The 24,449-nt window shown below is 42.3% G+C and overlaps 1 protein-coding gene across 1 annotated transcript in view; it reads left to right on the forward strand.

The window, feature by feature from the left end:
- Window positions 1–323: 323 nt before the first annotated feature.
- Window positions 324–24,449, forward strand: part of arhgap31 (Rho GTPase activating protein 31) — a 57,887-nt gene continuing 33,761 nt past the window's right edge. The window contains exons 1-2 of the mRNA XM_084320677.1: window positions 324–1,366; window positions 22,247–22,349. Of these exons, the coding sequence (XP_084176803.1) occupies window positions 1,267–1,366; window positions 22,247–22,349 (203 nt within the window). The 5' untranslated portion in view covers window positions 324–1,266. The remainder of the gene's footprint in view (window positions 1,367–22,246; window positions 22,350–24,449) is intronic.

Consider the following 24,449-nt stretch of genomic DNA (forward strand, 5'->3'; position numbering starts at 1 on the left):
AGGTTGAAAGAGAGAAAAAAAACAGATTAAGCTGCATAGCAGTTAGTAACGAAAACCATGTGTGTCCCTTAACCCCCCCTACCCCCATTTCCCATCTGTGCCCTCATCCCCCCCCCCCCCCCCCCCCCCCCCCCCCTCGCCCAGTCACCTCCCACTTCCCTCTTCCTCCCAGGGACCAGGGCTGTTTTTGTTTTCCACACAAGGCTTCTCTCTCTCTCTGGACAGGAAACTGTGTACTTTGGGAACATTCAGGAAAGGCAGAGAGCAGACTTCCCGTTAGCGCTGAGCGCCAGAGAGCAAGGGTAAAAAAAAAAAAGAAGAAAACCTGGATGAAAGGGGGGTCAGTAATATGTAAACCAGAAGACACAGTGGTCAGCTGTTCTCTCTCTGTCAACGTTCCAGCACCAACACCACTGCCCACGGCAGCTCCACGCCCCCGGCTCCTCTAAACATACTGGAGAACGTTTGGAGAAAGACCCAGAAACATAACAGATCATTTCCCCTGTAAATCATGTGCTTGGGATTGATACATACATGTTTCCTCAGCATGTTTCCTCAGCGACAGAGGAGCCAAGTGAACTAGGTGACGAACGGAGTGGAACAGAGGAGCCAAGTGAACTAGGAGACAAGATGGAGTGGAACAGAGGAGCCAAGTGAACTAGGAGACAGACGGAGTGGAACAGAAGAGGCAAGTGAACTAGGAGACAGACGGAGTGGAACAGAGGAGGCAAGTGAACTAGGAGACAGACGGAGTGGAACAGAGGAGGCAAGTGAACTAGGAGACAGACGGAATGGAACAGAGGAGGAAAAGAGGAGGAGATAAGGAGGACTGGATGGGGGTTTAGAAAAAAACAACAGGAAACCAACTAATTCTGCTGCTGTTTCTTGCGAATCCTTTGGAGATAAATCACTAGCGTGGACCACTGTCCCTGTATTTATTTATTTATTTATTCTCATTAGTTATTTAAAGACTTGGTATTTTCTTGTATTATCACTTGGAAGAACTGAGTGAAAAAAAAGAAGAAGTGACGTAATTTTTTGTTCTTTTACACAGGAATTTCTCGACTTCCCCACCAACGGCGTGCGTGCGGCTGGTCAAGAAGAAATGTGAGCAGATGCTGAATTTTTTTGGAAGCTGCTGTAGGGTTCCTTCTATGTGGCCACTCTCTGGCCTGCTGTCTCTAACCCTCCCTTGGGGTCATATGGATTGTTGCCTTTTTCAAGGACCCGTTTGTTTTGAAAGTCCAGAGAACTAACTGGATCCACATGAAGAATAAAGGGAGCAAGCCGAAGGCCAAGAAGAAAGGCGGCGAGAATGCGTTCGGCTGTGACCTGACGGAACATCTTCTGACTTCAGGACAAGATGGTAAAACATCCTGAAATGTTCTTCTGTTTTCTGACAGGCACTGTAGATTCCCTCACCCTTTCCTAGTGGCTTGACTTTATAACACAGTATTCAATTGACAAAGAAAAGTATTCATTTTTATTTTGTAGTAGAACCAATACCCTTGAAGCTCAGGACAAGATGGTAATTAATCTTAAAGCCTCTTCTCTTTCCTTACATGTAGCTTCTTTTTTTACATACCCCCCCTCTCCTGTACACCAGTGGCTTGACTTATACATACAGTATTCAATTGATTAATTTTTTCAGTAGAACATCTCGTAGGACGTCTTTGGAGTTCAGGGGAAGATGGTATCTGGTAGCTGTAACAGTGGCTCGTTTTACAGTATTGATGTTACGATGTAAACAAGATTTATTATTCATTCACCAAAACTAGTGAAGGAATATGTACAAAGTGAATGTTGCCATTACATGGCAGTAGTTACAGAACTATATTTTGGTCTGTACAGTTTTTTATTTCATCAGGAAACGCTGTTGTCCATGTGTTTTGCATTCAGGAAAAGTTCTTCATCCTCCCATTGACTGTATAAAAGGGTGATTTGTGACTGCTTGGGCGTGGCTCACAGAATATTTTTTTCCCTCAGTTTCCTCTGGTCAGTAAAGTGCCTGTGACTACTTTTCTCTGTGGGAAGGGTTATGAGTGGACAAGTAATGCTTACATATGGGGAAACATGAGTGAGACGTTGTAATGAGCAGCACACATCATAAACGTGATATTTGAAATGTAAAGTTAGACCTTTTTAATGCCATTCTGGTGGATTTTGGCTCTGATTTTAGAGTAGGCTACAATGAGCAGGTTTGGGAAGCATACAGCCAGTAATCTCATTACAAAATGAGACCGTAATCAGATACTGAAATTGCAGGATATTATTGCAGAATATTTTATAAAATGAAAATGGAATTTAGCTGTTTTCTTAAAGGCGACATGTTATGTGTCTGTTCAACAACTCTATACAACTTCCTTGAATCTGTGGAACATGTTTGTTCCATTTATTTAGTCTAAACTAGTTTAAATCAAATACAATTTTAATTATTTATTTTCCTGCACCTCTTCCTTCCTTTGTATTGATCAGTGTTTTTGGTGGGTGTAGCAACATACCACATTTTAAATTAATTATTTCCTTCCCTGTCTCGCTACCTCAAAAAAGCTTGCGAACAACGTTTACAAACTGGGCAGCACATTAGGTATGCAGTGTTCCTGGCTCCAAAAGCACAGCTAATTGATTAAGAGGAACAGTCCAAAATGTTTGTGGGTTGTTGAGTTGTTGTGAAGAAAGTATTTCTTCACTTTTTACAAAGCTATAGGCTAGCTGCACCCTACTGATTTCAGTGCTTGTGCTAAGCTAGGCTAGCATGCACCTGGATCTCTGTCTGGGACCACTGGACACACAGGTGAAACCAATATCAACCTTCTTGTCTAACTCTGTTCTGAACAGCTTGTTGAGGCTTGTTAATCAGAAAACGCAAAAAACACTGGCTAAACGGCAAGGAGTACCTATGTAATTTGTTCCCCAGCACCTAAATAACATTTCAGATTTCCAAATTCATACAAAGACTAATAATAATAACACTACCCATTTAACATAATATGTAACGGTACCCTTAAACATGCTAATGAAAAAGTACTCAAATGTCAGGCACTAACACTCCCATTGAGGCTACCCATACAAGAAAGAAAGCTCTCCAGATTTCAGTCTCAATCTCACAAGTCTCTCTCTCTTGTTTTGCTGTTCAGTGCAAGACCGTGACGAACCGTGTGACTTGACTCATGGCTCATGACGCAAGTTTTACTGAGCCAGTTTTCTACCCCACGTTTAACCTTTGAACCCGAAGAGGAACACTAAGACTTTTGTGACTTTTGTGATTTCTCTTAGGTGTTTAATTGTAACTTTTGTGTTACAATTTGTCTTATTTTCTGACATTTCATAGGTGTTTTTGTTTCGGAACTAAGTCCAGGCAAGACATTGTCTTGTCTTGTGAATGTGCCTCTATGGGTCAACCCACCCACAAACACTGCCAATTAGGGACGTAGGGACGTCTGACCAAGCCGGAGGTACCGCTGTCGGGGATTGAACCCGGGTCTCTGCAGTGGTAGGAGAGTGCTTAGACCTCTACACTACCCAGCCACCCAGTGCTTAGACCTCTACACTACCCAGCTGCCCCAGTGCTTAGACCTCTACACTACCCAGCTGCCCCATTGCTTAAACCTCTACACTACCCAGCCGCGCAGTGCTTAGACCTTTACACTACCCAGCCGCGCAGTGCTTAGACCTTTACACTACCCAGCCACCCAGTGCTTAGACCTTTACACTACCCAGCCGCGCAGTGCTTAGACCTCTACACTCCCCAGCCGTGCAGTGCTTAGACCTTTACACTACCCAGCCACCCAGTGCTTAGACCTTTACACTACCCAGCCACCCAGTGCTTAGACCTCTACACTATCCAGCCGCACAGTGCTTAGACCTTTACACTACCCAGCCACCCAGTGCTTAGACCTTTACACTACCCAGCCGCGCAGTGCTTAGACCTCTACACTACCCAGCCACCCAGTGCTTAGACCTCTACACTACCCAGCCGCGCAGTGCTTAGACCTCTACACTACCCAGCCACCCAGTGCTTAGACCTCTACACTACCCAGCCGTGCAGTGCTTAGATCTCTACACTACCCAGCCACCCAGTGCTTAGACCTCTACACTACCCAGCCGCACAGTGCTTAGACCTCTACACTACCCAGCCACCCAGTGCTTAGACCTTTACACTACCCAGCCGCGCAGTGCTTAGACCTCTACACTACCCAGCCACCCAGTGCTTAGACCTCTACACTACCCAGCCACCCAGTGCTTAGACCTTTACACTACCCAGCCACCCAGTGCTTAGACCTTTACACTACCCAGCCACCTAGTGCTTAGACCTTTACACTACCCAGCCACCCAGTGCTTAGACCTTTACACTACCCAGCCACCCAGTGCTTAGACCTTTACACTACCCAGCCACCTAGTGCTTAGACCTTTACACTACCCAGCCACCCAGTGCTTAGACCTCTACACTACCCAGCCACCCAGTGCTTAGACCTCTACACTACCCAGCCGCGCAGTGCTTAGACCTCTACACTACCCAGCCACCCAGTGCTTAGACCTCTACACTACCTAGCCACCCAGTGCTTAGACCTCTACACTACCCAGCCGCACAGTGCTTAGACCTCTACACTACCCAGCCGCGCAGTGCTTAGACCTCTACACTACCCAGCCGTGCAGTGCTTAGACCTTTACACTACCCAGCCACCCAGTGCTTAGACCTCTACACTACCCAGCTGCGCAGTGCTTAGACCTCGACACTACCCAGCCGCGCAGTGCTTAGACCTCTACACTACCCAGCCGTGCAGTGCTTAGACCTTTACACTACCCAGCCACCCAGTGCTTAGACCTCTACACTACCCAGCCACCCAGTGCTTAGACCTCTACACTACCCAGCCACCCAGTGCTTAGACCTCTACACTACCCAGCCGCGCAGTGCTTAGACCTTTACACTACCCAGCCACCCAGTGCTTAGACCTCTACACTACCCAGCCACCCAGTGCTTAGACCTCTACACTACCCAGCCGCACAGTGCTTAGACCTCTAAACTACCCATACACATCATCATCCCAAGGATTTTTTGACAATTGCATACCCAAAATAATTTGCAATTTATTATACTTTATACGTATACATGCATGAGTCTGGTCTCTTTTGAAAGGTAACATTCTGAAGTCTCTTACACAATAAAGAAAGATCACTTTGACTGCTAATGAAATAAAGTAACAGAGGTTTGAACACACTGAAGTAAAAGTTTTGTGTACTCACATTTATTTTTACTGGTTGCCAGATGCCTGTTTTTAAGTTCCAGCTGAGAGGTAGGAGCTGGAAGACATAACGGTTCCATAGCCTGAAGTCTTATGTAGTACAGGTCCAAAGTTTATAAAAATCCCATGGAAAATGTATGTTTTACAAAGGTTTTTGTAATGTGTGTACTGGTAAAGATTCAGCATTATTAATCAAAATGGCCACCCACTCCCATTCATTCAGAGGCTCTCGTCAAAACAATAGACTTCTTCGTCTTCTTGTGTCACATTCCCCCACTGTCAGTGCTCGCTTGCGATTGCTTTCGGAGCAGACGCTCCTTGGCTACAAGTTTTCAAGTTTCTTTATTAGTTGTCATAGTAAAAAATACAGAATACTTTTCCATGAAATGGTCAATCATTTTCACCATCAGCAGTGACTGGTCAGTTCAGGTCCATTCACAATCGGATGTGGTGTGCGTGACTCGGGCCGTCCGATCTTTAACTCATTCTGCGCCGGTCACGCATATATACGTGTTTGTCCGCCAATCGAATAACGCCAACCATTATTATATTATATTATTATTATAGTTATTGAATCGTTATGTCTTTTATTCGCTATTTCCATTCATAAACATGCAGGCATCTGTGTGTTATCACTGGGGATGGGTCTGAGATTGCAAAAGTCCAATACCGCCGCCTAACGCCTTGCGGCCGCTATTGCACTCCATTTGAAATGATGTGGCTTGGTGTCTGGGCCGAGCTGCGGTATGTGGGCGGGGTCTAACTACTCGGGCAGGGCAAGCGGTTATAACGGATGCATCGATGAGGGTCACCCCCCCCCCCCGTTCATGTTCAATGCTGGATTACGTTGGAAACACGATCGTGATCAGTACTTGGAATGGCGATCAGATAATTGGAATATTCTTTTTGCAGTACATCATAGACAAGGTAAGGGCTATATGTTATCAATCTTGCGTTGATCCGATAATTCCTTCCCCGCGATCGGAGCGTGTGTCTGTAATGTACTGTGTAACGTATTCCATTGGTGACGATCGAAGCATAGAACCTGCCCCCCACCCTTTCATGCATGCATGATGAAACATAATACCGATAATCTAGCATTGATTTCAGATTGATTATTGATCCAGGCGAGGAATGGCACGATTTATAGTGAAATGCAGTAAAAACGCTGTTTGGCGGCGTTTCCTGGGATTACACAGAATTACTCTAACTATACTCATATTCACCACAGTATAAAACGGGAATGTATTGATGAAAAAAGTATCTGTTTTTTTGCATCTTGACCGGAAGAAACTCAATGACAATCGACTATATCATTAGATCCATAGCTATAATATTTTATATAGTTTCAGCACTGCAAACACCGACATGTATCCCCATTTCATTACAGTTCTGGCACACACGGCCATACGCCCACAGCGACCTCTGGCGTCCAATGAGTTAAGAGGTTAATCATTTTCTCCAAATATGTATTTTTTTTGTGCTAGCAGGAGGAATACTGTACATTCAGTGTAGCTCCATATAGATTCTTTAATCGCCAACATTTCGACAGTGAACTATCTTTTTTTTTGTTATTATCTTTTCCCCCCTTTTTCCGCTTTTCTCCCCTACCAATGTTAGTCGTTATGCCAATTCCCAATCCCCTTCCTGGTCGTTGCGCACTCTACCCCCCACCATCGGCCTGGGAGGGCGGAGACTATCACATGCTTCCTCCGACACATGTGTACCCAGCCCACTTTTTTTCACCTGGCAGCGCGGACTCTCTACTGGTGTACGTTTACCAGTAGAGACTTAGACCATCAGTTTGGGGTCATTGGACAACAATGACATGTTTTCTCCATTAGAGAGCTCTATGCTTCTATGTGTTAAAAATGCAGTAAATTAAGTCACTGTGCTTTGATTTCTAGAATGTTACACGTTTCTTGGTATCATATTACTTACTTACTTACTTACTTACTTACTTACTTACTTACTTATCCTCTTCGTCCCGGTTGGGGCATAAGGCCGCAATCATACACTGTATCATATTTTAGTATTGGGGAAATTCTCAGATACTTTATTCTAGAATGATATCAGACCGATATCCAGTATTGGTATCAGAGTATCCCTAGTTTTAACACCAGTGTTTTATAACATTGGTGAATAATCCTTCAAGTCATGGAATCAGTCATTAGTCATGAGTTAGTGATGGCGGGAAAAAGTCTTCATTCTCATCATCTTGTTTGTGAATTATATCTCGCAATAAGAAGCAAGTTACCCTAAAAATATTCCTCATAAATAATGAAACTAGTGCAGTGGCCATTCCAGGCATGGCTGTTCGGAGTGCGTGGTGGTTCAGAATACATGCCCATTTGGAGCAGGCCGATCGCTTGGCCCCAAAAAGGGCTGCTTACAATGGGTCTCATTCCTGAACGGATTTACGACAAGAAATGTTATCTCAGGCTGATTTGCGACATATTAGGGCTGGTAGACAGATTCCCCAAACGTCCCTGAGATTGGATTCGGCCGTGGCTGAGAGCAGAATTTAAGAGTGCTGAGCAGCACACTTATGATTGATTGATTGATTGATTGAACATTTTATTAACAGATTGCAGAATGGGTACAATACAGTACAGCTCAATACACACAATTGTTAAGGGGATGCAGACCATAGACCAAGGCCTCCTTGGAATGAATTAATTAGTCATAATTTCAATAAATATGACAATATTTGTACGATAAAAAATTACGCGGATGTCGGAAAAAGAAATAATATGGATTCATCTGATCACAGGGCAGCTGGATTAACCATATCTGAACCAGATATTTTGGACAAATGTATAATTACTTTAATTACTCAGATATTCAAACACAATTATGCAATTATTGTGAAATGATTGAAAATAATAATTATTGAATGCCTTCTGTGGAATTTGTATTTCTTATTTGTTACATATCTGTTTTATTGATTAATTATACATTTGAAAGAATGCAGGTTATAGCCAACATGCAATATATCCCATTGAATGGAACAGACATTTGTTTGATATAGCTATAACCTGCATTCCTTCAAATATATCATTAATCAATAAAACAGATATTGAAATACACTATGTAGCCTACTACACCAACACTGCAAATACCAGTGGATAAATAAATAAATAAGAACTAAAGCTAATCGTGTGGAAATAGACTGCATTAATATTCCATAAGTCTTGTTGTGTATGCCACACACACGCACATAGTATAGCCTACGTGTCTAATGAATGAACAGTAGGCTTATATTATTCTAATTACTTGTTTCATTAGGATTTAGTAGATACTATATACATGCTCTGCCCTATACGTACAGTAAGTACAGTACACATATTAAGGCCGCCAGAGTCGGGCGTACCATTTGCGGACTGCATGGTGGACTGTACGGCCAGTGCAGTATCTGTGCTGCTCTCCTAATAAAACAAGTCATTAGAATAATATAAGCCTATACTGCGTTCATTCATACGCACGTAGGCTATACAGTACTGCGCACGTGTGTGTGTGACTGTGTGTGTGTGCACCACGAGCTGTTTATATATGTGAGCAGCACACTTATGATTGATTGATTGATTGATTGAACATTTTATTAACAGATTGCAGAATGGGTACAATACAGTACAGCTCAATACACACAATTGTTAAGGGGATGCAGACCATAGACCAAGGCCTCCTTGGAATGAATTAATTAGTCATAATTTCAATAAATATGACAATATTTGTACGATAAAAAATTACGCGGATGTCGGAAAAAGAAATAATATGGATTCATCTGATCACAGGGCAGCTGGATTAACCATATCTGAACCAGATATTTTGGACAAATGTATAATTACTTTAATTACTCAGATATTCAAACACAATTATGCAATTATTGTGAAATGATTGAAAATAATAATTATTGAATGCCTTCTGTGGAATTTGTATTTCTTATTTGTTACATATCTGTTTTATTGATTAATTATACATTTGAAAGAATGCAGGTTATAGCCAACATGCAATATATCCCATTGAATGGAACAGACATTTGTTTGATATAGCTATAACCTGCATTCCTTCAAATATATCATTAATCAATAAAACAGATATTGAAATACACTATGTAGCCTACTACACCAACACTGCAAATACCAGTGGATAAATAAATAAATAAGAACTAAAGCTAATCGTGTGGAAATAGACTGCATTAATATTCCATAAGTCTTGTTGTGTATGCCACACACACGCACATAGTATAGCCTACGTGTCTAATGAATGAACAGTAGGCTTATATTATTCTAATTACTTGTTTCATTAGGATTTAGTAGATACTATATACATGCTCTGCCCTATACGTACAGTAAGTACAGTACACATATTAAGGCCGCCAGAGTCGGGCGTACCATTTGCGGACTGCATGGTGGACTGTACGGCCAGTGCAGTATCTGTGCTGCTCTCCTAATAAAACAAGTCATTAGAATAATATAAGCCTATACTGCGTTCATTCATACGCACGTAGGCTATACAGTACTGCGCACGTGTGTGTGTGACTGTGTGTGTGTGCACCACGAGCTGTTTATATATGATGACAATACATTAATCTAATCTCATTTTGATCGGTCACAAAGCGCTTCCACATATCGGCCACCATTTTCACACGGGTGCATCATCAGTTGCATTCTAATGAGCTGGACAGGTGTGTCTAACTATTGACTTTTTGCGACTTATAAGGAGCTTCGGAGGCGCGGTTTGTATGCAAATGACCTGGACGGGGATGCGCGTTCACGTTTCAGAATGGTGCCATTCCTCAACGCCGGTATCTCAGCTGTGATCGTTTGAGCCACTTAAGACATCTTCCCCACACGTTGGGGAATCAGAGTGAACTTGTCGTCGATTCTGTCTCAGTCGGTTCCAAGATGGTTGCCCTAAGAGAAGTCTTTGGAAAATATTGGAGAATGAGACCCAATGTTCTCGAAAAATGCTCATCCAGGTCCTTAACAATACACCTGCAAAACGTAAAGTTGTTGTTGTTGTTGTTTTAGCGCCACTATCTTTCCAAATGGCACCAATTCGACACTGCACTCCATTGGTTCCTCAGCAATATACCTGCCAAGTGTGAAGTCGATTGGATGACCGATTCTTGAGATAATGCAATGGACAGTCACACACTATAGCACCATCATCTGGCCAAATGGCACCAAATTCAACACTGCACTCTCCTGGATCCTCAGTAATACACCCACCAATCATGAAGCTGATCAAATGAATGGTTCTTGAGATATGTGACATGCATGCACGCAAAGATTCCTCCTTTATAGTTAGACTAGTGCAGTGCCCATTAGAAAAACGTCAGTTAGGAGCACATGCCCATTGGGAATGCGTGTCCATTCAGAACTGGATGATTGCTTTGCCCCTGGATGTGCTGCTTACGTGGTTGAGAACCACGTATTGCTGCTTGCAGCGTTCTCGAGAACTTTGCACCCAATCAACTTCACATTCGAAGGTGCACTTACTATACTTGGGCCCTCAGCAATACACCCACCACCGCTACAGTGCCAGCTACATTTATATTTACATTTAGTCATTTAGCTGATGCTTTTATCCAAAGCAACTCACAAATTGTGAACAACAAGTCAGGAAGAGAGGTACCTATCTGGCAGTTAAGGGTCAGTGGCATTGTTCGTGAAATAGTAACGAAGTACACTCTGAGTGCATAGTAGTATAGACAAATTAGCATGATAAGTAGTAGTATAAGTATAGTAGCATAGTAGTAGGGTACATAATAGTAAAAAGACAGTAAGAAGGTTAGTTTTCTTTTCTTTTTTTTGTGGAGTGAGGACCAAGAATACCCTGCTTTGCTTTGATGACCAGGAGTGGGTCTGAGGCGGCCAGAAAATGCAGAGCGTAGGGGTCTTGAGGATGTGTAGTTAGAGACCATTGACTGGAGGTAGGAGGGAGCCATTCCCCCTGTTGCATGGTATGCCAGGTCAAGAACCTTGAAGTGGATTTGTGCGGCAATGAAAAGCCAGTGCAGCTCTCTGAGAAATGGGGTGACATGGTTCGTACACCTAGGTTCTTGGCGGTTGGGGATGGAGCCACAGCTACATTCTCCACTGTGATCGAAAAGTCGGTCAGTGAGGAGGATTCGTTTAGCTTAGGTTCAGTTTGAGGTGATTGGTCGTCATCCAGGCGGAAATGTCGGACAGGCAGGCCGAGCTCCGCTCAGAGACTTGGGCATCTGAGGGAGGAAAGGAGAGGAACAGTTGAGTGTCGTCAGCATAGCAGTGATATGAGAAGGCATGAGGCGTAATAATGTTACCCAGAGATTTGGTGTAGAGAGAGAAGAGGAGGGGTCTTTCACTCTTGCTATATGAAGAGCTTCTGTGACGGCCGTCTCTGTGGAGTGACCAGTCTTGAGGCCTGACTGATTTGGGTCTAGGAGGTCGTTCTGTAATAGATAAGCAGTGAGCTTTTAAGTGATTTAGAGAGGAAAGAGAGAAGAGAGACAGGGTGATAGTTATTGTGGGATTCAGCATTGGTTTTTTGATGAGCCGTGTGACTCTAGCTTCAATCTATTGGCCAAATGGCACCAGATGTGTCATATTTACTCAGACATCAGACATGTCCACCAAATGTGCTTGCAATAGTAGAAAGCATGATTTTTTTTTTTGTATTTTTTTTTTTTTTTAAACAAACACATAAACAAACATGACAACACACAATAGGATATACAAATACACATATGCTCCAGCTCGTACCCCCCTCTCCCGGACCCCCCATTGGATAATCCAACTATTATAATTTGTTCCTAACCAGACACTACCATTATATGCTAGCTTTTATTCTCTCCACCACTTCTAACCACATTGCCATTTTGGATTCATTGAGACCCAAAATTCTAGCTGTTGATATTTCTTGATAAATCACATCGAGATATGTAAGAATCCAGACCTTCCGGCAATTTTTTTCCGGTTGAAACCATCGTGATGCATGATATTCTTTGTAATTAAGCCCTGCCCACAGCATTTGAGCAAATTTGAGGGCCAGCTTTAGCAAAACTATATGGAATATCAAAGATCAGGAAAAAACTATCTTTTTCGGCTTAGTCCTGAGATGCTCTGTACCAAATTTGAGTGACAATTGCTAAACATTTGTAGGAGGAGTAGTGAAAAGAAGAAAACCAAAATGAACAAAATTCTAAATGGCGGAAAACCTGTCTATACGCAAATGGTCATTGCTTACACAAATAGATGAATCTGGACCCACAGAATCCAGGAAAAAAATATTTTAGTTTCTGAGAGTTAAGGGTCAAAATATAAAGTCTCGCCAAATGGGACCAAATTCGACACTGTACTCCCCTGGGTCTTCAGCAATTCACCCTCTGAGCATGAAGCCGAGTATGAACGGTTCTTGAATGTGAATTACAGACACACAGGTTCCATTCCTACTGGGACCACCCATGTTAAAAACGTGATACACTTATTGTAGCATTAGGTGATTTGGATAAAAAGCCTCCATCAAATGGCATATATTAAAAGTTGTTGCAACACTGGAGTGGACCACCACTCCCAATCAACGGGGTTCACAGGTCAATTACTGTTTACCCCTTGACTGTATAATAATAATAATAATAATAATAATAATAATAATAATAATAATAATAATAATAATAATAATAATAATAATAAACTTTATTTGTATAGCACCTTTCAAGAATTGCAGCCCAATTCACAGCAGTGATGTAGACACAAAATAGACATAGGCATAACATTTGCAATTCCTCCAACCTCTTAACTCTTTGGGTGCCACGCCTTTTCCCCATCTGTACTCCATGGCGCCAGCGTTATTGACCATTTTAGCGATGTTTGCAGACCCATTGTGTGTTCTGTATTATAGCTATGCAGACAATAGTATGGCTCATTTGACAGGCATTGTTCACAGTCCATCACTGACTAATCAGTTAATTTCTACATACTGTAGTTTGTGCGCTATTACATGCTAAACATCGCCCCTTTCCAAAATAATCCAGTATTTTTTCATAGATCGTGAGATATGACGCGTTATATGCAATATGCCCAAATCGTTCTGGTTGATCGCCTGAAACCCCAAATACTTCCAAATCAAAAGGTATATACCATGTACATATGTGTCTTCACAAAATCATCAAGGGGGGGGGGGGGTCGTTTTAACTAGAAACTGCCATCGTGTTTGTCGAGCATGTTTTACGTCTGGTAAAACACGACACTGAAGCATGTTTTACGTTAAAAAAATACCAGCAGGTTACCTAAGATAGACCTTACCTCAGTCAGGAAGTACTCCAAAATGAATAAATTCCAGTCGATCCCATGGCGATCTCAATTACTCGTGTATATTGGGCATGGATACCATACGGGAAAGAATAGCTCTGAGGCACCAAATCTTCCACGATGGCTATGTTGTGATCCACTCCTAGGCGGAAAAAGCCGGAGTGGATCACAAGACAAGTGGTATCCCCAGTTCCCAGTTCAAAGGTAGGTGATACCTGGTGAGATTCAATCGTCATTGCAATTCCAACGTAGGCAGATGAGCCAGGGAGACCTAGAGGGCTCTGGCTGAGTGTATAGAATGGGGATCAAAGGAAAAAGATCAAAGGATCTAAAAACGAGATATTACATTTTTGGCACTCAACGCTTGGCGGCGAAACACGAGATATTATGTTTTTGGTGCCCAATGAGTTAAGCATCTGCAAAAATGGGGCTAGTCTTTTTTTTTTTTTTATTGCATACACAAAGTCATTTGTGATTTATTATACTTTATACTTATAGCACATGCATGAGTCTGGTATATTTTGAAAGGGCCCGCAGTTAAGTTAAGAAAGGATTTATTATTTGGACTGAGACCATTTTTTCAAGTATCTTGCTAATGAATGGACATTTGGATATCGGCCTAATAGTTGGTCAGTACATGACTGTCTAGTTTGGATAGAAATTATATACCCTATCTATCTTCTGTATTATGTGCACCATGCTTGGCACACAGGACTGCCCTGTCACCATGGGCTGTATGTGGCAAACTGTGGTTAGTCATATATGGACGTTTTGTGAGGAAAGTTTTGTAGTAGAACACATGCACAAGTCATGTGCTTCTAGCAGTGACTCTCTCTGCATCTCCCTAAATCATCACCTGGACGAGCATTATCCACATTATTCCACCTTCAATAGCAAAATATTGACAACACAAAAGCCACCCAAGCTGCTAAAACGCATTCTGTCTGATCCGGACAGCTAGCGGCGGTCTTTCTTTGAGATTTGTGACCCTCAGCTTTATTGACTACTTAGCTAACATAGATTAGTTAGTGTGATACGACCTGCTGGTGCTATCTGAAATTGTTGTCAGAGTTTTAGCATAACTTGTACTATATGTGGAACATGTCACAACAGAGTCAAAGAAGAAGCAGGGTGTTGTTTCCTACATCAAGGCCAATTGTTTAAGATTTTCAGAGCTCAAACTGTGTCCAGGGCACAGAGGTATTGCAAAGCTAACTGGCTACACAGCTAGTGTTAGCTGCCTCTCAACACAGTGAAACTGCTTTTTTGTCTAAATGCTTGCAGGAGGGATCAGCCTGAACAGAAACCGAAATACCAGAGGGATTAATGAATGCTTCAAATAGTAACAGACGCAGTGTAGGGATGATATTCTGCACACAGGGCAGTTTGTTGGCCTGCTAGCATCAGCAGTGGCAGGAGTCTGGCATGTGTCACAACACCACCAATGACTAGCATGGGGTAGGAAGAAGTCATTGTCCCTCATCATCTCCCGTAGATTGATGACAGAGAAAGGCAGTGTTCAGTCGGTCACAGTTGGCTTTCACATCCTCTCAAGCCCTCAGCGGCTAACCATGCTACTCCAGCACAGCAGTTGTCTCGCCCTAAGAGCCGTTTGGTGCAACTGTTTCTCGGCTAAAGAAACTACTCCAGTAGCAACTCAGACTCAGCTGAACTCATGGTAAGAGTGTGATAGAGTAGAGAGTAGAATAGAATAGCACCCTCTTCATCATCCGCTATGCAAATGTTGAAGAGTGACAGAGAAAAATCACTGAGCATTCTTGTGCTATACCAAATGAACACAGAGCATTCGTAAATTGAATCAGTTTCAGAGGAGCCAACATAGAGAAGGCCCTCTCTAAACAGAGGCTCACTGGGTTGCAGATGCCATCAGTCTAAGTGCAGGAGTCAGTGTAGACTGTAGAGTACATATGCTTGGCAGCATCATGGTCCCCACCTTGTCCCTTTGTTAGGTTTTAAGGTTGTGGCATCTCCCTCCTTCTTCTACTTTGATAGAGATTGCTGATTTGGTGCATTGATACACACATATGTCAGGTGGCTTTGCCAAATTGGAAATATGGTTAACCATGCCATATAGGTTGGGAATAAGTAAAGGTGCACGTATACTGTATACCCTTGTCCTTAGTAGGTTTGTGGCTTACTCAGTTCAGGAGGTTAAAAGATGTTTTCTTCTCCTTTTTCACTTTTGTAAAGCTGAATGGGAGAGATGGGACTGAATGGGATGAGAAGTTATTGTACAGTCAGCTGTTGTCCTGTGGGTACTTATGCTTGTGTAAACTACTGATGAGTCGGCCACAGTCAACCAGCACCTGCTAACAGGTCTGACCCTTTAGCTCAGCTGGTTAGTTGGCGCATGTGGATCCTATGGTCCCAGGTTCAAATCCACAGCAAGACTCTGTGTCATTGAGCAAGACACTGAACCCCTAACTGCTCCTGATGAGCAGGTTGGCACCTTGCATGGTTGCCTCCGCCATCGGTGTGTGAATGTGTGAGTGAATGGGTGAATGTGAGGCATAAGTTGTAAAGCGCTATATGAATGCAGTCAATTTGACCATTTACAGCGATGACAGTGGTGGGATCTCACTGACCGGTGAATCTGTATCCAGGTTTACATAGCAATAGGGGTGGGATCTCAGTGCCTTAACCCTGGGAAAGTGCATGTGTGGACGAAAGAACGTGCAAGGATGGACTTCTTGGGGAGAGGACGACTGTAAACTATGGATGAGACTGTTGCATTCTGACCCTTTAGCTCAACTAGTTAGTGCGGCCGTCTGTGGTACCAGGTTCAAATCCACTCAGTTACACTTGTGTAGTACATGAGTATGGTTCAGCAGGAGGTACCCATAGTTCAATCTTTCAAGAGAAGTGCTAATTAAATGATGGTTACAATTGTTTGTTAGCATACAGCTTCAAAGCTGCAAGCTGCTAAATCCTTTTCTTGGCAGCTGGGGGGTTAAGAGAGAGAGAGATAATTTGTGGACTTTGATGAGAGTGTGAGCTGCACATGAATTTGCATCCAACCAGACGTTGTTCTTGACACAGACCAGCACGGAATAATAACACAGAGCATCGCTCAACTTTAAAATAGTGAATAGCTCAGAGGGACAGATGGAATAACAACGGTAAGATTTCTATTATTGTTGTTGAATGTTCAATCAGTGAAAACAAGTTAACGTAAAAGATAGATAGATAATGGTTTGCTGGTTAGTTACCTTCAAATGGTAGCTGACCAGCTAACGTTAGCCTTGAACTTGGCAAGTCCCGCGTTTCTCTCCTGCTAACCATTTACCGAATATTATACTTGTACAGTAAACCTGACGTTTTCTGTATCTCTCCCACCCTTCTCTTCCTCTGTGTGTGTGTGTCTCTCTCTCGCCCTCTCTCTGTCACTCTTGTGTTCTCCCACCTGGAGAACTGTGTGTGTGTCTCTCTCTTTCTCTCTCTCTCTCCCTCTGTATGTGTCTCTATCTCCACCCCCTCTCTCTCTCTATCTGTGTGTGTGTGTGTGTGTGTGTGTGTGTGTGTGTGTGTGTGTGTGTGTGTGTGTGTGTGTGTGTGTGTGTGTGTGTGTGTGTGTTCACACATGCACAAGTTTGTGCACGCGTGTGTATGTGTGAGCTGTAAGGTAGACAAATGTTCAGTGACCAACACTGGTCGGGATATTACCCAAAGTGCATTGGTTACATTCATAACCATTACTTGATGACATCACAGAACAGAGACTCTGTTTTCTGGGGTTTAGTTCTGACTGGGAGGAAGCTGTTCCTGCTCACATAACTGAACCTTCTTTTTACTGTAAATGTACTGTATGACGATAGTTTTAACACATGCTTTACATGGTGACAGCATGTTCTCAATGCCTCTTTCTAACCACTGACAAATGAACTGTCAGAAAACTATAGTATTCCTGTAGTTTCCTTCCCCCATTTACCAATTTATATGGAAATTCTATAGTGAATCACAATAGGAACATATCATTTCTATGATAAAACCACAGGGATTCTGTAGTTATTCACTGTACATTTCAATAATATTCCTATAGTGAATAACTACAGTATTAGTGTATGTTGTCATCATACAGGACAAGTACAGTACAATGAAAAGAAGTTGGCATCTAACCAGAGTGCAAGATAACAGTAAAGTGCATAACGATATACAGGACAGGTGTGTAATACACAGTATATATATACAGTAATATACAGTGTAACAAGTGATACAATGGATAACAAAGCTACTGAGTAAATAGGCTAATCTGATGTATATACAGGATAAAAGTATAAATACACTATGGTAGAACGCCATACTGGCCAGTGGTATGGCTAGTAGGTATGGGATGTATACAGAATATAGATATAGTATACAGCATGTACAGTGCACAGAGAGTATATTACTGGTTTCTTGCCTAATGATAGTGTCCACCTTGTCCAGAGGTTTTATCCTCCTTCATTTAGTTTACTACATCACTAGGAACAACAGTGCTGTAGAACCCAGCAGTGGGGTGTGTGTACAGTTGGGTGGTCACATTTCAAACGCCCGTTTCTATTAGAGGAAATGTCACCAGTAATACCCTGCTACAAAGACTGGGTGTGTCTGCCTTCCTCTGAAACAAACAAACCATTTCAGCTTCCTGCCAGAATTCCACCTTCACCACGGCCAGCTTGCCCTGTGGAGGACAAAATAGAGTTATTGAGACAGTCGATTTGTGTCTGTAAACACACACTAGAGAACAGAGTTGCTTAATTTTACACCTTAATGACCCCTTAAAATAACTGTATTCATTAAATAAGAATTAAAGGTGAACTATACCAAATTTAAGAAGTCATACATGTCATTACTATGGTCTAAGAATTCATACATTCTATTAATCTGGTCTAAGACAGTCCAGAAATATTAGTGAGAACAAACAACTATCTCTTTAATCCAAAAACTAGAGTGCTAAAACGCAAACTTGTGATGTCATCAAGTATACAATCTGGAGCTGCTCCATAGACAATGAATTGAGAAGGATTTTATAGATGACACTGAGAGATACATTATAGGTTTCAGAACTGGGAACACTACTAGATAATAAAGGTAATTTGGGTATAAAAACTCACAAACATTATGTGGGTCCACAAAATCCCCCTTCCATTGTCTATGGAGCAGCTCCAGACGTTATACCTTATTACAAATGTGATTTTTATTTCTCTGGTTTCTGGCTTTATGAGAGTAGCTCAGTAGCTCACTTTCCTGGACCATGGAAATAACACATGGTGTTCCCCTTTAAGGTAAATTAAGAAAGACATTAAATAGTATTGTGCATGGAATAAGATAAATTAAGTGGCAAAAACAGAATTGTACCCTTAAAACCTAATTCCAACCCCTTAATTTGAATTTGAGGCATGTTTAACTCATTGACCGCCGGGGATTAGTCGGCCCCGTTCTAGCACTGCCACGCTTTAAAAGATAGGAATGCGTCACCTTGTTTGTAGAGCTATAACTATATTCTATATTATAGCTATGGATACAATACTATGGTCCATTTGACACCACCTATCTATCGTTCAATATGTGAAAAATAATTAATTTCTTCATCCATACGTTCCTGTGTTATACCGTGGTGAATATAAGTATGGTTCATTCATTCATTCAATCTTTATTTATACTCGATAATACACTGAGTAATTAAACTCATTTACAGTGCCGTCGAGATGTTACATACACAAGTGTCACAGTGTGTTCATAAATATAAAGACATCAGACAATCAGAATAATTGAGAGCACATTTTAAAATACATTAAAAAAAAAGAATAAAAAATCTTTTAAAAAGAATAAAATAGCTCAAAATTAAAACAGAGGTAATAATTTAAAAACAATTACATATTGTGGTGACCTGATTGGTCATTAAGGTTCTAAACCGACCCATAGACACTAGAGTGTCTAGTTTCAGTGTTTCCTGCAGGGTATTCCATGATGTAGGGGCAAAAAAGCCAAAAGCAGATCTACCAAGTTCAGTACAAACTCTAGGCACTCTAAGTGTAAGCCAAAAACTGGATCGTGTACGACAGGGTCCAGTGGTCCATTCCAATAAAGAACTAATATAATTTGGACAATCTCTAATTATGGCTTTATAGATAAAAAGATTGCAATGCAACTTACGTTTCTCTGCCAGAGAGGCCCACCCGACCTTATTATATAGGATACAATGGTTAGTACCATAACTATCACCGGTGATAAATCTAATGGCTGAATGATAAACAGAGTCTAAGGGCTTAAGAGTGGAAGCCGCTGCATGTCTATAAATCACATCTCCGTAATCCAAAACAGATAGGAACACTGCTTCAACAACTCTCTTTCTACTAATCATAGGGAAGTTGGCTCTATTTGCTGCGGCCTTCTGGTCCTCCCCAGGTCCCTTCGTTAGGTTTTACCTCGTGGACGTGACTGGGGGTTCTGTCTCCCAGGCGGTTCTGAGGTCTGGGACCTCTCTTGCGTCCCTCCATTTGGTGGGCTAGCAGGGGTGTGTGGGTGTGTGCCACGGGGTGCTGTGTCACACATGGTCCCACCTGTGCTGTGCGTTTTTCAGGGGTGTCTGGTTCCCCCTTTTTCGCACTTTTGTGGAGTTGACTGCCTCCCCCCCTTCGTTAGGACGGGCGGGTGGACGGGACCTCAGGGGGTACACTTGTCGGGCCACACGTCTGCTCTGCCCCATATCTCATAATGGCGAAGAGCGAGACGCGATTGGCCAGTATGATAATATAACGAAAGGTTATCCTATAACCTAGTTATATGAATACTGGCTGAGCGTCTCGCTCTTAGCGCCCTGAGGTCCCTTGGTTGGGTTTTCAGTGTTGGAAATCTTTCTGAGGAAGGTAGAGTGTGACCATGTCCGGCGTCATAGTAGGACGCGGGGGCGTGGCCTGGTCACGTGCATGTGAGTGCAGTTGTTTGTTCGTGAGCACATTATGTGTTAGGAGATAAGAGATATCTCATAATGGCGAAGAGCGAGACGCTCAGCCAGTATTCATATAACTAGGTTATAGGATAACCTTTTGTTTCCTTCTCTGGTCTATTGTCTCTTCTCTGGCCTCTTCTGTAGTCTCTTCTTTCTTCTCTGGTCTCTTATCTGGTCTCTTCTGTGGTCTCTTCTTTCTTCTCTGGTCTCTTCTCTGGTCTCTTCTGTGGTCTCTTCTTTCTTCTCTGGTCTCTTCTCTGATCTCTTCTGTGGTCTCTTCTGTGGTCTCTTCTCTGGTCTCTTCTGTGGTCTCTTCTTTCTTCTCTGGTCTCTTCTCTAGCCTCTTCTGTAGTCTCTTCTTTCTTCTCTGGTCTCTTCTCTGGCCTCTTCTGTAGTCTCTTCTTTCTTCTCTGGTCTCTTCTCTGGTCTCTTCTCTGGTCTTTGGTATTTTCTCTGGCCTCTCTTCTCTTCTCTGGTCTTTTCTCTCTTATCTGGTATCTTCTCTGGTCTCTTTTTTATTCTCTGGTCTCCTTTCTCTTATCTGGTTTCTTGTTTTTTCTCTGGTCTCTTCTCTCTGGTCTCTTTTCTCTTCTCTGATCTCTTTTCTGGAGATGTGTGCCTGTGTTGGTCTCTGTATCAAGAGTCAGGCAGTCAGTCAACGAAAATATGGCTGCATTCTTATTTCTTACTTTTGGAGGTGGGGTAATTTGTTTACATTTGGATCACTGTTTGGGCTTTTAAAATGAAAATGACATTCAAAAGAATACTCCAATTTTTGGGGGAACATTCACTTATTTGCCATCGTCCGATGAGAAGATTGATATAAATTCATCTCTGTGCATCAGTTTTTGGAGTTTTTGGAGGTTATGTTTGTTCACTTTTGGCAGAGCTAGGCTAGCTGCTCTTTACTGCTTCCAGTCATTGTGCTAAGCTAGGCTAGCTGCTCTTTACTGCTTCCAGTCCTTGTGCTAAGCTAGGCTAGCTGCTACCTACTGCTTCCAGTAAGGGATACGCTAGGCTAGTGTGCACCTGGACCTCTCTCTCTGTCTGGGGTTATTGGAAACATAGAGATGAAACTGACATCAATCTTCTTGTCTGACTCTGGGAAAGTGTTCCTTTATGCAGAAGCTTTTTCTAGACTTTACTCATGTTGCTGGGTGGGCATTACACTTCCTTCAGCCTGTAGCCTTTTTGCGTTCATTACATTTCTACATTACATTACATTTCTATTACATTATATATTATAAGTTCTTAGTGACTTTAAAAAACTGGAACAGTAGAACTAGTTATTCCATTACGAGGAGTTCTAAGCACAAATTGAGAGTGTTATGATATAATATAATAATATAATTACTACTGTATTATAAATATTAATAGGATAAATAACCTGCCATGCTGCTGCAAAATTATTGCTGTATCTATTTAGAGTGACATACAGGTATAATCGACTGTCTATTGTATGTATTTAGAGTGATATACAGGTATAGTCTACTGTCTATTGTATGTATTTAGGGTGATATACAGGTATAGTCTACTGTCTATTGTATGTATTTAGAGTGATATACAGGTCGATAGTCTACTGTCTATTATATGTATTTAGAGTGATACAGGTAGATAGTCTATTGTATGTATTGTCCCTGTGCTATCTGTGCACTATGTGTGTCAGTATATACTGATAAACTAAAGGTGAATGCATTGCTTGTGATTTGTGTGCTTCAAATGACTGATGGCTGCACTGTATGTCTTCACTGCAGTGCCCCAGGTGCTGAAGAAGTGTGCAGACTTCATAGAGAAGCATGGCGTCGTGGACGGGATCTACAGGCTCTCTGGGGTCACATCCAACATCCAGCGGCTCAGGTGAACGAATTAACAAACTAATTGTTGCATTTTATATAGCGCTTTACTAGACCCTAGTGCTTTACAATGTAGGATGGAAGTGACCTCCTCCACCACCAATGTGTAGCACCCAACCTTGGGCTGCCTGGGCTCAATAGCTGCCATACACTGACACCAGGCACACATCACATGTACACAATGGCTGACAGGCTCAGGAGACAAGGATATGCCTATGTCAATGTGTTATTCATTTATTTATTTATTGATTATGTGAGTACTTGCAGTGATTAGTAGCCTGGTTCCATCACCCTGAATCTACATATTCTACCCAATGTTTCACGTTGTACTTGCAGTGATTAGTAGCCTGGTTCCATCACCCTGAATCTACATATTCTACCCAATGTTTCACGTTGTACTTGCAGTGATTAGTAGCCTGGTTCCATCACCCTGAATCTACATATTCTACCAAAATGTTTCACGTTGTACTTGCTGTGATTAGTAGCCTGGTCGCATTACCTGAATCACTGACTTATTTTCTTTTTCTTTTTTCTTTATTTATATTCTGTGATTCAGTTTTGAAGGGTCTGAACCAGACGAGTGTATTAGGACGAATATCTAAAGGACACATACATGTAGACGTTTGACCAGAGGGGGCAGAATGTGGGGGCAGCTATTTGTGGCTCCCCTGGAGCAGGTAGGGGTTGAGTGCCTTGCTCAAGGACACGTTGACAGGGATGGGCATATTGGCTGTTGCAGGAATTTAACATGTGACCTGATAGTTCTGATATGAGGTCTTTCACCACATCAACACCCTGCATGTGACCTGATAGTTATTGAGGCCTCTCACCACCTCAACACCCTGCATGTGACCTGATAGTTATTAGATGAGGCCTCTCACCACCTCAACACCCTGCATGTGACCTGATAGTTATTAGATGAGGCCTCTCACCACCTCAACACCCTGCATGTGACCTGGTAGTTATTAGATGAGGCCTCTCACCACCTCAACACCCTGCATGTGACCTGGTAGTTATTAGATGAGGCCTCTCACCACCTCAACACCCTGCATGTGACCTGATAGTTATTAGATGAGGCCTCTCACCACCTCAACACCCTGCATGTGACCTGGTAGTTATTAGATGAGGCCTCTCACCACCTCAACACCCTGCATGTGACCTGATAGTTATTAGATGAGGCCTCTCACCACCTCAACACCCTGCATGTGACCTGGTAGTTATTAGATGAGGCCTCTCACCACCTCAGCACCCTGCATGTGACCTGGTAGTTATTAGATGAGGCCTCTCACCACCTCAACACCCTGCATGTGACCTGATAGTTATTAGATGAGGCCTCTCACCACCTCAACACCCTGCATGTGACCTGATAGTTATTAGATGAGGCCTCTCACCACCTCAACACCCTGCATGTGACCTGGTAGTTATTAGATGAGGCCTCTCACCACCTCAACACCCTGCATGTGACCTGGTAGTTATTAGATGAGGCCTCTCACCACCTCAGCACCCTGCATGTGATCTGATAGTTATTAGATTTGATTCATTATTATATATTTACAGTACAGTGGTGCACACATTTTTGTCAAACTAATTTTTGTTTCACAGACATATATTTTGAAATCCTTGAAGACAAAGGAAGGATAGTTGTGATGTTTGCAACACTAGCCTCATCTTCTAATCACAATCCACGATGATTATCATACTAGCTCTGGATAGTTAGACACAAACTAATGCATTGTCAATGGGGTCAAGCTCCTGTCTGTACAAGCTGCAAAACTATCCCTTTAAACTGTCAGATTCAGGCTCTTGGCCTGTAATGGCACAACATTTTCATACAGTCCCTCATCATCACCCCTGTCAATAATACAACAGGGTCAACAGTCATGTTTCATATGGCTCTCTCTTATTTGGTTGATGATATAACAAAATTGGTGAACTGAGTGATTCCAACCATGTCAAACATGTACAGCAACTAAACAGCTGAGGAACATCTAACAATTGAAGCATTCAGCTCACTATCTGTGTATCTCTTTCTTTTCCTGTGCATGTGTGTCTATCTGTGTTTGTGTGTGTGTCTGTCTGTGTGCGTGTGTGTGTGTGTGTGTGT

The sequence above is a fragment of the Notolepis coatsorum genome (assembly GCF_963971535.1).
Source record: "Notolepis coatsorum genome assembly, chromosome: 8".
Classification (NCBI taxonomy): domain Eukaryota; kingdom Metazoa; phylum Chordata; class Actinopteri; order Aulopiformes; family Paralepididae; genus Notolepis; species Notolepis coatsorum.